At 34.8% G+C, this 13,905-nt stretch overlaps 1 protein-coding gene across 1 annotated transcript; it reads left to right on the top strand.

The window, feature by feature from the left end:
• Positions 1 to 384: 384 nt before the first annotated feature.
• On the top strand, positions 385 to 5,194 carry LOC115714093 (thioredoxin-like protein AAED1, chloroplastic). Its single transcript, XM_030642632.2, has 7 exons — positions 385 to 851; positions 1,123 to 1,169; positions 1,265 to 1,379; positions 4,386 to 4,430; positions 4,514 to 4,573; positions 4,705 to 4,800; positions 4,885 to 5,194. The coding sequence occupies exons 1-7, from the start codon at positions 552 to 554 to the stop codon at positions 5,002 to 5,004; spliced, it is 783 nt and encodes a 260-aa protein (XP_030498492.2). The 5' UTR covers positions 385 to 551; the 3' UTR covers positions 5,005 to 5,194.
• The last annotated feature ends 8,711 nt before the right edge of the window (positions 5,195 to 13,905 follow it).

The following is a 13,905-nucleotide window of genomic DNA, read 5'->3' as shown; positions in this document are numbered from 1 at the left end:
TTTTTTTTTTGCATTTTTACAGAATTCTACATAGAAACCTCTATTGCAACTACCGCTGCAACCTAAATTGCAACAAAAAATATATAGAAACCCTTATTGCAACTAACGCTACAACCACTTTAGAAACTCAAATCGTAAATTTGAAAAAAAAAATTTAAAAAATAGTATATGAGATAATCCTTTATTTTTATTTCATATTTTATATTCAATTTTTTTTAAATTATATTATTTATTAAATAAAATTATGTATAATATTATTTATTTTAAAAGTTTCAAATTATAAAAAATAATTAAGCATTATTTGTGCCTAACTTTAACCTAGTAATATATTAGAAGCTTATTTTTTTTTTTTTTAAAAAAAAAGAAGACAAATCGAGTCGTGAATGAAGCGGCGTCGTATTGATATCTGTCGCACATCATAGAAGAAAGTCCTCCCGCCACTAATGTTTTTTTCTGCTCCTTCCTAGTTCCTACTCCACAAATCCACACTATAGCATAGCAGTAGCACAACAGAGTCTCTTGAATTTCACTTCTTTGAAACCCTAATCAGAATGGCCTTGTTCTCTCCTCTCGCTGTCAACGCTCGCTCCTCCCTCTTCTTCTCTTCCTCACCATCTCAACGGCTCTATTCCCACCCTTCTTCTCAACCTCTTCTCACCTTCACCACTCAAGCCTCAAGTTTTTCCTCCCTGTATTCCCCTAAACCTGATCCACGATGGGCCACCCGCTTCGTCACGAGAGCTGCGGTTTCTGAGTTTGATCCAAGTATTGCGGAGATTCTCGGCGATGTTACTATTTTCACTGCCGCCGGCGACCCCGTCAAATTCGAGGATCTCTGGGATCAGAATGAGGTAACTAATCTAATTAGTTTCTCCATGCAACTGTATAACATGGTGCAGTTGATGCTTATGCTTTCCCCTCTGTTCATTGAGAGAGAGAGAGAGAGAGAGAGAGAGAGAGAGAGAGAGAGAGAGAGAGAGAGAGAGAGAGAGAGAGAGAGAGAGAGAGAGAGAGAGAGAGAGAAAACTGAAATTGGTGGCATGAGTTAAAGCTATTTCTTTTCCTTCATTGCTCTATTTGAAGAGGGAATAGTAATTTTTCCTTTTGCGCTTTTTCATTCAGGGAGTAGCTGTTGTTGCACTATTGAGACACTATGGTTGTATTTGCTGGTAAATTAGTTTTCTACAAACGGTGAAGTAGGAAGTGTTTCATCTGAAATTGTGTATGTCTCGTTATGACTCGTTGTCTCTTTCCTTGATCATAGTTGGGAGCTTGCTTCAGCACTGAAAGAATCAAAAGCAAAATTTGATGCAGCTGGTGTGAAACTTATTGCAGTTGGTGTTGGTACTCCCGACAAAGCTCGTATTCTCGCAGAACGGGTATGTTTTCCTCACCCACATTTGAGTTACAAGTTTGAGATGGGACTGGGAGGAATCTAAGTCCTTTTTCTATAGAAAGTCTAACATGTAGATTTAACACGTAGAGTTTATGTAGTTCAATAGTTTGACCACAAGAAGTAAGATATGACGTATATCATACTTCTGTTGAATTTTGAGAAAACAAACGATATTAAGTTAGAATTCATAGTCTTATCTCTAAATGTGACCTTGAGTGCTGTAAACTCGAGATCTATTGATCACCAAAGTAATGTTTCTTTTCTCTTTTTTGTTCTCAGTGAGAACTCTCCTATGGGCTTTGGTTACATTTTTATAGGAAAATACGATTTGGTCTCCAATTCTATTAAGGTGTGAAGTCAAATTTTATTCTAAAATATCTTAATTTTTAATATCTAAATACATATCTGCATTGAAGTTGTTTCTCAAATTATTTTGGAGTGAAATGTGAAATAAGGTCACATTTTCTTTATGCCTTACATGTCCTTAATTTCTTTGTCTCTTTACTTATTTAGAGCCAGTTTGGGGTTCAAACTTGACATGATAAGGTTGAGATTGTTAATATATCCTTGACTTAGTCTTCATTTGATGTTGAGATCGAGGTGGCTATTATGCTTCTTGCTTAGTATTCAAGTGACGCCGAGGTTGCTTTGCTATATTAGGTGTTGAAGTTAAGATGTTTGATGTCATGCTCATTTCTTGCTTATCTTAATGTTTTCTTGGGTTGAGGTCTCTTTGCTTTATGTGTTTTGATGAGGTTGGTGTGTGTTATTAAGTTCACTTTATTAGTCTTTGTAACTTGAATTTGAGGTGGCTACCATGCTCCTTGCTTTAGCTATCTCTATACTTGTTTGTCACTGAGTGTTCTGCGTCACTGCTTTCAATCTTCAGACCTAGAGCATTTCATCCAGATCTACATTCTTTTCCCAAAAAAAATGGATCTCTTCATCAAAGGAAGAGGCCTTCCACATGCAAAGGCATCCCTACTACTTTGTTCCCGGAATGAGCGGTCCCTATGATTCCACTCTCAAAGTAGAACACTTCCATACATCTTTGTTTGCATGGAATAACATATGGCCCATGACATAGAAGGTAGCTATGCATTGCAAGCTGTTCTCTCTGAACATCTAGCAAATATGGATTTCGCATAAGATAAATGTGGGGATTTGTTTACCCACTATTTTGACAATAGCGCACACACCTTTTTCAGACACTTGCATATAAAATTAATTAGCGTCTGTCACATCACGATGAGATAAGACTGGCACAAAGACAGGTTACATGCGTTGTACCATGTAGCCCATTGGACCCTCAGTTAGGAACATAAGTCTAGTGTTAGTATTGCAATCCTTTCATTAGAGAGAATAATGAAGGATTAGATCCTCATTTGACCTGGTTAATCCAACCCATTATTCAAACCAATTATATTTTTTTTTCATTCTTTTTTCCTTCTCTTCTTCTTTGAGTGAAATCTTTTGTTACTAATCTGGCTTTGTATCACATATTCATACCAGTACTTTTCTTCTTTTCATATTCTGACAATAATTCTTTAATTTTTGAGATTGAACAAACCCAAGTCTGATTTTGGTGAGTGATTTCATATCTTCGTCAGTCCTATCTTTCACTTAACATTGAATGAACTCACCTCTCTACCGGATCACCTTTTTTTTGTATTTTTAGAAAATTTATTTTATGCTTTTCTCTTGCAACAAAACCTCTATTTATAAAGAGGAGAAGCCTGTAGAATAAAGTCAACAATATTGGTTGTAGTAATTAAAGTTAACAATGATTGTTGAAGTATGTTTATTTGTTGAAACTCTTGGTGCCAGCAGTTCAACAAGCTGCAGTCTCACAAAACCTCAAAATAATTTAGTTGAGGAATCTTGCCTAAAGAATAGAAAATTGCAAGAAATCATCTTCAATTAGAGAGTAGCTCAACAAAGTTGCATTGACAGTTTTGTACTGACAAACATCATCTTATATTTGTACACCATGAAGTAGTTTGGTCATTACTGTGCGGCTAAATTTATAAAGATAGTATAAAAGAGAAGGTGAAATGGGCACTTAAGTCAATCCTTACTAAAATCTTCCGAAAGATCATGGAAAAAGATTTGTAACTTGAATAAAATCAAAGTAAACAATTCATCAAGAACTACAATGTCTTATGCTCATTACTGAAAGGGTGTCATAATCATGCCTTAACTGGTGTTAATATTTGGCAGCACCCAATATTAGCTGTAAATGTTATTATTTAGATATAGTAAGTACGGATGTTTTTAAAGCTGGACATGATGACATTGCTGGTTTTATGGGAAAGCTATATTACAAATTACAATGCAATAAAAGGTTAATTACAAATAAATGGTGAGTTAACGTATATATTATACTATTATAGAGATTTTCTATAGACTAAGGGTGAGCCTTTTCTAGAGATTTCTCTAAATCACTTCACTGGTTTGAGAAATTTAGGATAAGGTGGACATGTTGACCGCTTCAAAGTATGTAGGCTGTGTCACTTGTCATATTTTTGTGATTATTTTGTAATAAGTGTTAATGAAAGATAAGCATGTAGTCTTAGATTGTCAACTACTATCATGTCATGTGACGTGCTTATTTAAAATATTGTTCATTTACAAAAAATGTATCATGATTGAATGTTTTTGACCACATGATGTTTTTTGTTGCTTTCAAAAGGATGAACATCAATATGGTTAAGTTAATTTAAACATGGCATCATATGTTGGGCTTTATTCATGGAGAATAAGTATGTCGTATAACATGATGGTGGATACATATCTATGTTATATGCTTTTCAAACAAAAGGTTATTTAGTGTAGGAGCTTTATACCTAAATATGGAGTTATGAATTAATTCTGATTGTTTCGTGTAATTTTAATCTCTAGGCTGTGCTCTTAAATTGTACAACTTTGGCCTAATCTTATGTCTTATCTCATGATGCTGATTTTTTCATCCATCTTGTTCAATGTCTAGTTACCATTTCCAATGGACTGCCTTTATGCTGATCCTGATCGCAAGGTAACTGATCTCACTAAATTTAGTTTACATGTTTGATATCATTATTTAATATATTTTAAACAATGAATGACACTTTCCTGTAGGCATACGATGTTATGGGCTTATACTTTGGACTGGGACGAACATTCTTCAATCGAGCCAGTGTAAACTTTTTAAATATGTTGATTTGAAATGGCCTGTTTACTGAAAAATTTATGATTTATTGAAAAGGGCTTATGCGCAATAATTAAATAGACTTAGATTCTTATACATGTTCAAAACTCAAATATGACAGATTAAGGTGTTTTCTAGAATTGAAGAACTGAAGAAAGCTGGGAAGAATTATACCATTCAAGCCACCCCTGATGATAGAAGTAGTGTATTACAACAGGTCTGATATATTCTTTCAGCACTGTTTTAATTATTTTTTGAATCTGTGGTTCTTTATTTAACCATTTTATGTTTTATGACTCAGGGTGGAATGTTTATCTTCAAAGGTAAGCAATTATTGTATGCAAGGAAAGATGAAGGAACAGGTGATCATGCTCCATTAGATGATATCTTCAACGTTTGTTGCAAAGTTCCAGTCTCCTAAACTCTGCATACTGCAAGTACGCTAAAATATTATAATCCCATTTCACTTTTCATATGCAATTCTATCATATAATTACTCCATCAATAATTAGATGTACATGTTACTTATACATGTATATATATGTTTATATTAATGTATACACACAAATGAGAACTTGGTGCATAGCACACCAGTGGACTGTTTACCTTTATTTACATGTGCAGATAAATTAACCCCAACTTATTTTAATTTAATAAAACTACAGTAATGTCAAGACATCCTAAAACCAAACATAAAATATCAAATCATATGATATTTGTTAACGTAAAATAATTATTATTATCATTGTTGATTGGATTTTTAGTTAACCGACACGGAGTTGTAATAAATGATATTTAAACTAAAATTGTAACAATAAATATAAATAATGATATCAGAATTCACATTAAATGTAAAGAAAAACACTGGAATTTAAAGAGATCGGCCATAGATGTTGGTAATAGTCTACTCCCTTGTATTTTATTATTCAGTGTTTCAAAAGTCAAGAACATGCTCTTGAATGCAAAGAATAAAAAAATATTTTTTCTCTAAGGGTTTAAAATTGCGAATTCTTTTCTCAGGTCATGGGTGACTAGAGGTGTTCATCCAATCCAATTTGCACTATTTTGCTCATAGTGCATCTGATTGGCACTAAGTGCAGATTTTATTTTTTGGATCCAATTCGCACAATAGTTTAAATTCAATCCAATCCAATTTGCAAAAGTGCAGATTGGATCGGTTATTTTGGATTGATTTTTTTTTAATATTATATTATTTAATATTTATGAAAAAAATATATTTTTTTTCTTCATATAACTAGTAACAAAATAAAATAAATTATAGTCATTTTATGTCTCTAACAATACATTAAAATAAATAAAATAACAAATAACAAATTTAAAGAAAGAAAAAAAAATTGTATGTATAGAAAATAGTTAATTTTATTTTAAATTGTATGTAGAAAAAAAAATACATATAAGAATAAAAAATACATTTGATCTATTAAGTTTTGAAATATAATTGTATTATATGTAATAGACTTTTAAATTACTATTTTCTTTATATTAAAATATTATTTGTATATATAATTTTTTTTTATAAAAATATATTGATTGGATTGGATCGGTTACTTTTACATGTCAATCAACATTCAATCCTCACAAGTGTGGATTTTGGATTTTCCAATCCAATCCAATCTGCAAAGTACGGATATGATCTGCACTTGTGCGGATTGGATTGGATTGGATTGAATCGGCTATTTTATGAACACCCTATGGGTGACCCTTTATATATGGAAAAAGATCGGTGCTTCTCGCTTCAGGAGACGCGACCAACGTCGATCTCAATTGTCTCTTTGGTTTTTAGAGGTGGTTGAAGTCTTGATTTCTGTGATAATACTTCACTATTTTCGTGTGTTTGTGACTGTCTTTGAGTTTTTTGTGGGATTTGAATATTTAAACTAGCCACTGACGATGAGGGTCTCCCGAGAGTGTGACATGGCCGTTAACTACCTTCAAGGATAGAAGCTAATACTTGGGGGTGACACCTTCGAGACCCAACATGAGGGGGTGTCAATTGTCATCTTGGGGTGACCTCCGAGACCCCTTAGACGTTGTGGGTAATCATGGTGTTGTGAGGATGTATTCATTTAGTTTTGAGTCAGCAAACTTATCGAAAAATAGTTGATAGTATATCACAAAACTATCAAAAATATTTATTGCAAAATTTCAATAAAAAATAACACAAACGAAATAGAGCCAAAGTTCAGCTAAACTATCGGAAGCATCCAAAAACTATCAAACAATATTATTGAAATCCTAAAAATAATCGACAGTATCACTTGAACTTTTTCTATTTTCACCAAAAAAAATAATAATAATAAATAATACTAAATTATTGAAATCCTATTGCACAATCATTGTTATACCATCCTGTTGGAACCTTGTGAAATATTACAAAAATAAAGTGTGTGAGTAAGAGTTCACATGGGATAGAAACATTTCATTTGAAGTGTATAACTAGTGCAAGTTTTAGATATGGGTTTGGGCCCCAAGGGGTACCCAGTTTTGTGCGCATGGGTGAGGACTCACACGCTCGCGCCGTCGCCGCCGTCCGTCCGACTGACCGTGCCGTGCCGTGCCGAGCTGAGCGGGCGGGTGTGGTGTCACCTTATTTTTTGGGAAAAATTTATTTATTAAATTATTATTTATTTAATTAATTAAAACAATTTTTTTAAAACGTGTTTGAGTAAGAGTGAAATATTACAAAAATAAAGTGTGTGAGTAAGAGTTCACATGGGATAGAAACATTTCATTTGAAGTGTATAACTAGTGCAAGTTTTAGATATGGGTTTGGGCCCCAAGGAGTACCCAGTTTTGTGCGCATGGGTGAGGACTCACACGCTCGCGCCGTCGCTGCCGTCCGTCCGACTGACCGTGCCGTGCCGTGCCGAGCCGAAGTAAACAAAGGTTTCTTGATTTTGTGCATCGTTCCCACGATCTGTTCTAACGTTCCCTTCTAGTAACATATTTCTTCCCGTTACTACTTTCAATGCATTGCCTATAAAATGCGACTGAACAGTGGAAGAAAAATATCTTTTTTCACTTTGAAAAATTATACGATATATTTATATACTACTATAATACATATTTATATTTTCGAGCAGTAGTCGGTTTTGGGTGTTTAATTTCGACGGTACTCTATCGTGCAATAGAGTTCCGATATTATGTTCGACTGGGCTGTTTTATCCTAGGGACGACCGACAAATTTTGACTGCTTGCACACTCCTGGGTAGTGCCGCGAACGTCTTAAAGAGAGCGACATAGTCCGCGACTCAACCCAGAATTCTTCATTCGGTAATATTGTTCCTCTTTTATTTTGCTAGCAGTTTACTCAACAATTTTAAGACGTTCTATCTGCTATGACTACTACCGATGAATGTTCTGGTTCTACTGCTGACATTAACAAGCCTTTTCGCTTTGAGGGTTTGCATTTTAAACGTTGGAGACAAAAGATGCTGTTTTTTCTGACCATGAAAAAAGTTGCGTTTGTGCTTACTGTTTTGAAACCAGTTGTGTCTGATACTCCACCTCCTGCCGAGAAGAAGGATGAATTCGAGAAGTACGAATCGCAGGTTAAGGAAAGGGACTCCTAGGTAGAGAATGATTTTCTGTGTAAGAATTTTATTTTGAATGGTTTGTCTGATGATTTGTATGATTATTATAATTCTGACAAATCTGCCAAGGAGATATGAGAAGCATTACAGAAAAAATATGACACCGAGGAGGCGGGAACAAAGAAATACGCTGTGAGCCGCTACCTGAAGTTTCAAATGACCGATGATAAATCAGTCGAAGCCCAGTCTCACGAGCTTCAGAAAATAGCTCACGAAATTCTGTCTGAAGGTATGACTATTGATGAACAATTTCAAGTTGCTGTTATGATTGATAAATTACCTCCTTCGTGGAAAGATTTTAAAAATACTCTCAGGCATAAAATAAAAGAGTTTTCGTTGGAAAGTCTGATCACTCGTCTTCGAATTGAGGAGGAAGCTCGAAAACAAGACCAAAAGGAAGAGGTGCTTGTTGTTGGAAACAACAACAACACTAATAAAAGATCCACTGATGTTCTGAAACCCAATGGGAAAAACTTTAAGAATCAGAATCGCAAAGTGAATCCAAACCGCAACAATCAACCTCAGACCAATAACAACAATCAGAATTGGAACCATCAAAGGAACCATAATAACAGGCAGCAAGTACCCCCTAATAGAAATGACTCTGGTTTGTTGGTTTGTTCATGTGTTACAAATGTAACAAGCCAGGTCATATGGCACGAAAGTGTAAGAACAGGCCTAGTTCTGCTTCGCAGGCTAACCTGACAGAAGAGCTGCCATTTACAGCTATGATTTCAAAGATCAACCTCATTGGTGAATCTGAAGGGTGGTGGGTAGATACTGGCGCTTCTCGCCATGTCTGCTATGATAGAAATATGTTTAAAACATATGCTGCTGCTACTGAGGATCAGAAAGTGTTGTTGGGTGACTCCCACACCACTATAGTTGCTGGTACTGGAAATGTGGAATTGAACTTCACATCTGGAAGAACTGTGATTCTAAAAGATGTGATGCACACTCCAGAGATGAGGAAGAATTTGGTCTCGGGCTACCTTCTCAACAAGGCGGGGTTCACTCAGATTATTGGAGCTGATTTGTTTACTTTAACTAAGAATGGGGTATTTGTAGGGAAGGGGTATGCAACTGAGGGAATGTTTAAATTGAATGTTCAAGTAATAAAGTTAATGCTTCTGCTTATATGTTGTGTTCTTTTAATACTTGGCATGACTTTGTCATGTAAATAAACGCATAATCAAGAACATGAGTAGTTTAGGCCTAATTCTTAAATTAACTTTAAATGACTTTGAAAAATGCGAATTTTGTAGCCAAGCCAAGATTACTAAAACACCACATAAATCTGTGTTAAAAAAAGAAACCGAGCCTCGAGATTTAATCCATTCTGATATTTGTGAACTTGATGGAACTTTGACTAGAAATGGTAAACGCTACTTTATCACTTTTATTGATGATTGTTCTGACTTCACCTATGTGTATTTAATGAAAATTAAAAGTGAAGCTCTTGATATGTTTAAGATATTTGTGGCTGAAATTGAAAATCAACTTAGTAGAAAAAACAAGAAGTTTCGTAGTGATAGAGGCACTGAATATGATTCCACTGCTTTTGTTGAATTTTATAACTCACATGGAATCATACACGATAAGACTGCACCTTATTCACCTGAAATGAATGGCAAAGCTGAAAGAAAAAATAGAACTCTTACTGAATCTGTTGTTGCTATTTTATTGAATTGAATGCGGGTGCTGCTTCTCATTGGTGGGGAGAAATTTTATTAACCGTATATTATGTGCTTAATAAAGTTCCTAAATCTAAAAGGAAAATTTCTCCATATGAAAGTTTGAAAAATAAACAACCTAATATCTCATATTTTAAAACTTGGGGTTGTTTGCATATGTTAGAATTTTCTGATCCTAAGAGAATTAAATTGGCTAGTAGGGCATATGAATGTGTTTTTATTGGATATGCTGTTAATAGTAAAGCATATAGATTTTATGATTTAAATGCGCATACTATTTTGGAATCTAATGATGTTGATTTTTTCGAACATAGATTTCCATTTAAATTGAGAAATAGTGGGGGTGCATCATCTAGTAACATGACTGCTTTTAGGGATAATGAGCATGAAAAGGGTATAGAAACTGAACCTAGAAGAAGTAAAAGAGCTAGATTTTGGTTCTGATTTTTGTGCATATACTCTAGAGGAGGATCCTTCTAACCTCCAAGAAGCCTTGACTTCACTAGATGCTGATTTATGGAATGAAGCTATTAATGATGAAATGGACTCTCTTGAGTCAAATGGAACTTGGCATTTAGTTGTGTTACCACTAGGTTGTAAGACAATAGGTTGCAAGTGGATTCTTAAAAAGAAATTAAGACTCGATGGTACTGTTGAAAAGTACAAGGCACGTCTTGTTGCTAAAGGGTTTAGACAAAGAGAAAATGTAGATTTCTTTGATACATTTTCACCTGTTACTAGAATTAAATCTATTTGTGTGCTTTTTGCTCTTGCTACTATTCATAATCTTGTTGTGCACCAAATGGATGTTAAAACTGCTTTCTTGAATGGTGAATTAGAAGAAGAGATTTACATGGACCAACCTGAAGGTTTTGTTGTTCCTGGTCAAGAACTTAAAGTGTGTAAATTAGATAAATCTTTGTATGGTTTGAAACAGGCACCTAAGCAATGGCATGAAAAATTTGATAATCTTGTCATCTCACATAGCTTTAAAGTAAATGAAAGTGACAAATGCATTTACTATAAATCTGAAAATAATGTGTGTACTATTATTTGTTTATATGTGGATGACTTGCTAATTTTTGGATCAAATATTCATGTCGTGAACAATGTGAAATCTTTGTTATGTGAAAATTTTGACATGAAAGATCTAGGCGAAGCGAATGTAATCCTTGGTATACAGATCACTAGGTCTGAAAAGGGAATTTCTTTGGATCAATCTCACTACATTGAGAAGATCTTAAAGAAATATAATTACTTTAACTGTAAACCTGCTTGTACACCATATGATCCCAGTGTAAAATTATTTAAGAACACTGGTGATGGTGTAAGACAATTTGATTATGCGAGCATCATTGGCAGTCTTTGGTATGCCACTGATTGTACTAGACCCGACATTGCCTATGTCGTGGGATTATTATGCAGGTTTACTAGTAGACCTAGTGCAGAGCATTGGAATGCTATAGAGAGGGTCATGAGATACCTCAAAAGAACATTGACTCTTGGATTACATTATCAAAAGTTTCCAGCTGTACTTGAGGGGTACAGTGATGCTGATTGGAACACTTTATCAGATGACTCCAAGGCAACCAGTGGATATATTTTTAGCATTGCTGGTGGAGCTGTTTCATGGAAATCTAAGAAACAGACTATACTTGCTCAATCTACAATGGAGTCTGAAATGATAGCACTAGCTACTGCTAGTGAAGAAGCAGGTTGGCTGAGAAGCCTGCTAGCTGAGATTTCTTTATGGGAAAAACCTATTCCAGCTGTGTTGATCCATTGCGATAGTATCGCGGCTATTGCAAAAGTTCAGAACCGTTATTACAACGGTAAGAGACGACAAATACGTCGTAAGCACAACACTGTTAGAGAGTTTCTCTCAACAGGAGCTGTTAGAGTGGATCATGTACGCACTGATGATAGCTTGGCTGATCCTTTGATGAAAGGTTTAGCTAGAGAGAAAGTCCTTAAAACATCGAAAGGAATGAGACTGTTGCCCTTAGATTGATGAATCACTCATAATGGCAACCCGACCTATAGACTGGAGATCCTAAGAAATAGGTTCAATGGGTAATAACAAGTTATGAAGTGATAAAAGTGAGATCATGCTATAATTATACGAAAAGAGAAGCATGAATTCCTGAAGCGATTTAAGGTTGAGTTAATAGAAACTCTTAATGAGATCTATACTCCAAGTGGAGTGGAGTACCGAGCTACGGGAGTACTCTTGATAGACTCACCTATGTGAATGTGAGAGTGGGGCCACTTCCTATGAAATTTTGGGCAAAATTTTTAGAACGTTCACTATACTGGGATAGACGTGCATGGCCAATAACGCACGGGCTTTTGATTACACCCTTGAAAAGGTTGTTGCGTGGTACAATGTTAGAGATAGAGTTCAAGACTACGGGTCACTCTACTAAAATCTAAATCGTATTCACTACGCAGAGGTTCAAATCAAAAGATACTTTTGTTTATGCTCAATCTTATTGCTTAGAATACTGCTCGAGAAAAATATTTTTTTAAAATTTCAAGTGGGGGATTGTTGGAACCTTGTGAAATATTACAAAAATAAAGTGTGTGAGTAAGAGTCCCACATGGGATAGAAACACTTCATTTGAAGTGTATAACTAGTGCAAGTTTAAATTTAACAAAAATAAATAAAACAAATTGTATATATAACCTCCAACTTTTTTTTTTAAAAAAAGAAAACTCTATAAAATATTTTTCCAGTCTAATAAAATAATTTATTATTTTCAATTTAGTATTTCACATTAAGATTATACTTTTATATATATACTCTATTTAATTTTATCTTTAATTAATTATTTTATTATTTATTTATTTAAAATAAATTTAAAATCTGATAGTAAATAACATGTTAAAAAGAATTTTTTGCAACAGTTTATAACTGTTGGGAATACTAAGTATAGCCAACAGTTTATGACTTGGGAATACTAAGTATAACCAACGGCTTATAACTGTTGGGAATACTATGTATTCCCCACAGTTATAAACTATTGGGAATACTAAGTATTCCCCACAGTTATAAACTGTTGCCATTCTTTGTTAGCTTTTAAAAAATTCTATTTAGCATTGCCCACGGTTCTCCACTGTTGGCATTGGTTTTTCCCAATGGTTTCTTTGCTTCGTTTCTAAACTGTTGGGAAAAACCTCCACTTACTTTTTCCAACGGTTTTTATATTTGACCCTCTTATTAACCGTTGGGAAAAGCCAATTTTGTAGTAGTGTGGGTTTGGGCCCCAAGGGGTACCCAATTTTGTGCGCATGGGGGAGGACTCACACGCTCGCGCTGTCGCCGTCCGTCCGTCCGACCGACCGTGCCGTGCCGAGCCGAGCGGGCGGGTGTGGTGTCACCTTATTTTTTGGAAAAAATTTATTTATTAAATTATTATTTATTTAGTTAATTAAAATAATTTTTTTAAACGTGTTTGATTAATCAGTAAACAAAGGTTTCCTGATTTTGTGCATCGTTCCCACGATTGTTCCAACGTTCCCTTCCAGTAACGTATTTCTTCCCGTTACTACTTTCAGTGCATTGCCTGTATAATGCGACTGAACAGTGGAAGAAAAATATCTTTTTTCACTTTGAGAAATTATACGATATATTTACATACTACTATAATACATATTTATATTTTCGAGTAGTAGTCGGTTTTGGGTGTTTAATTTCGACGGTACTCTATCGTGCAATAGAGTTCCGATACTGTGTTCGACTGGGCTGTTTTATCCTGGGGACGACCGGCAAATTTCGACTGCTTGCACACTCCTGGGCAGTGCCGCGAACGTCTTAAAGAGAGTGACATAGTCCGCGACTCAACCCAGAATTCTTCATTCGGTAATATCGTTCCTCTTTTATTTTGCTAGCAGTTTACTCAACACATCCAAAATCGCACTATAATTCTATATGTTATTTTTAAGTACTCTATTATGTGAAACTATCGACAAAGCATAGAAAAAAAAAACCCACACCAAAAAACACCATAATCT

The sequence above is a fragment of the Cannabis sativa genome, chromosome 4 (genome assembly GCF_029168945.1).
Source record: "Cannabis sativa cultivar Pink pepper isolate KNU-18-1 chromosome 4, ASM2916894v1, whole genome shotgun sequence".
NCBI lineage: Eukaryota > Viridiplantae > Streptophyta > Magnoliopsida > Rosales > Cannabaceae > Cannabis > Cannabis sativa.
The sequence above is the reverse complement of the archived record's forward strand: the minus strand, read 5'-3'. Positions and strand labels throughout refer to the sequence as shown.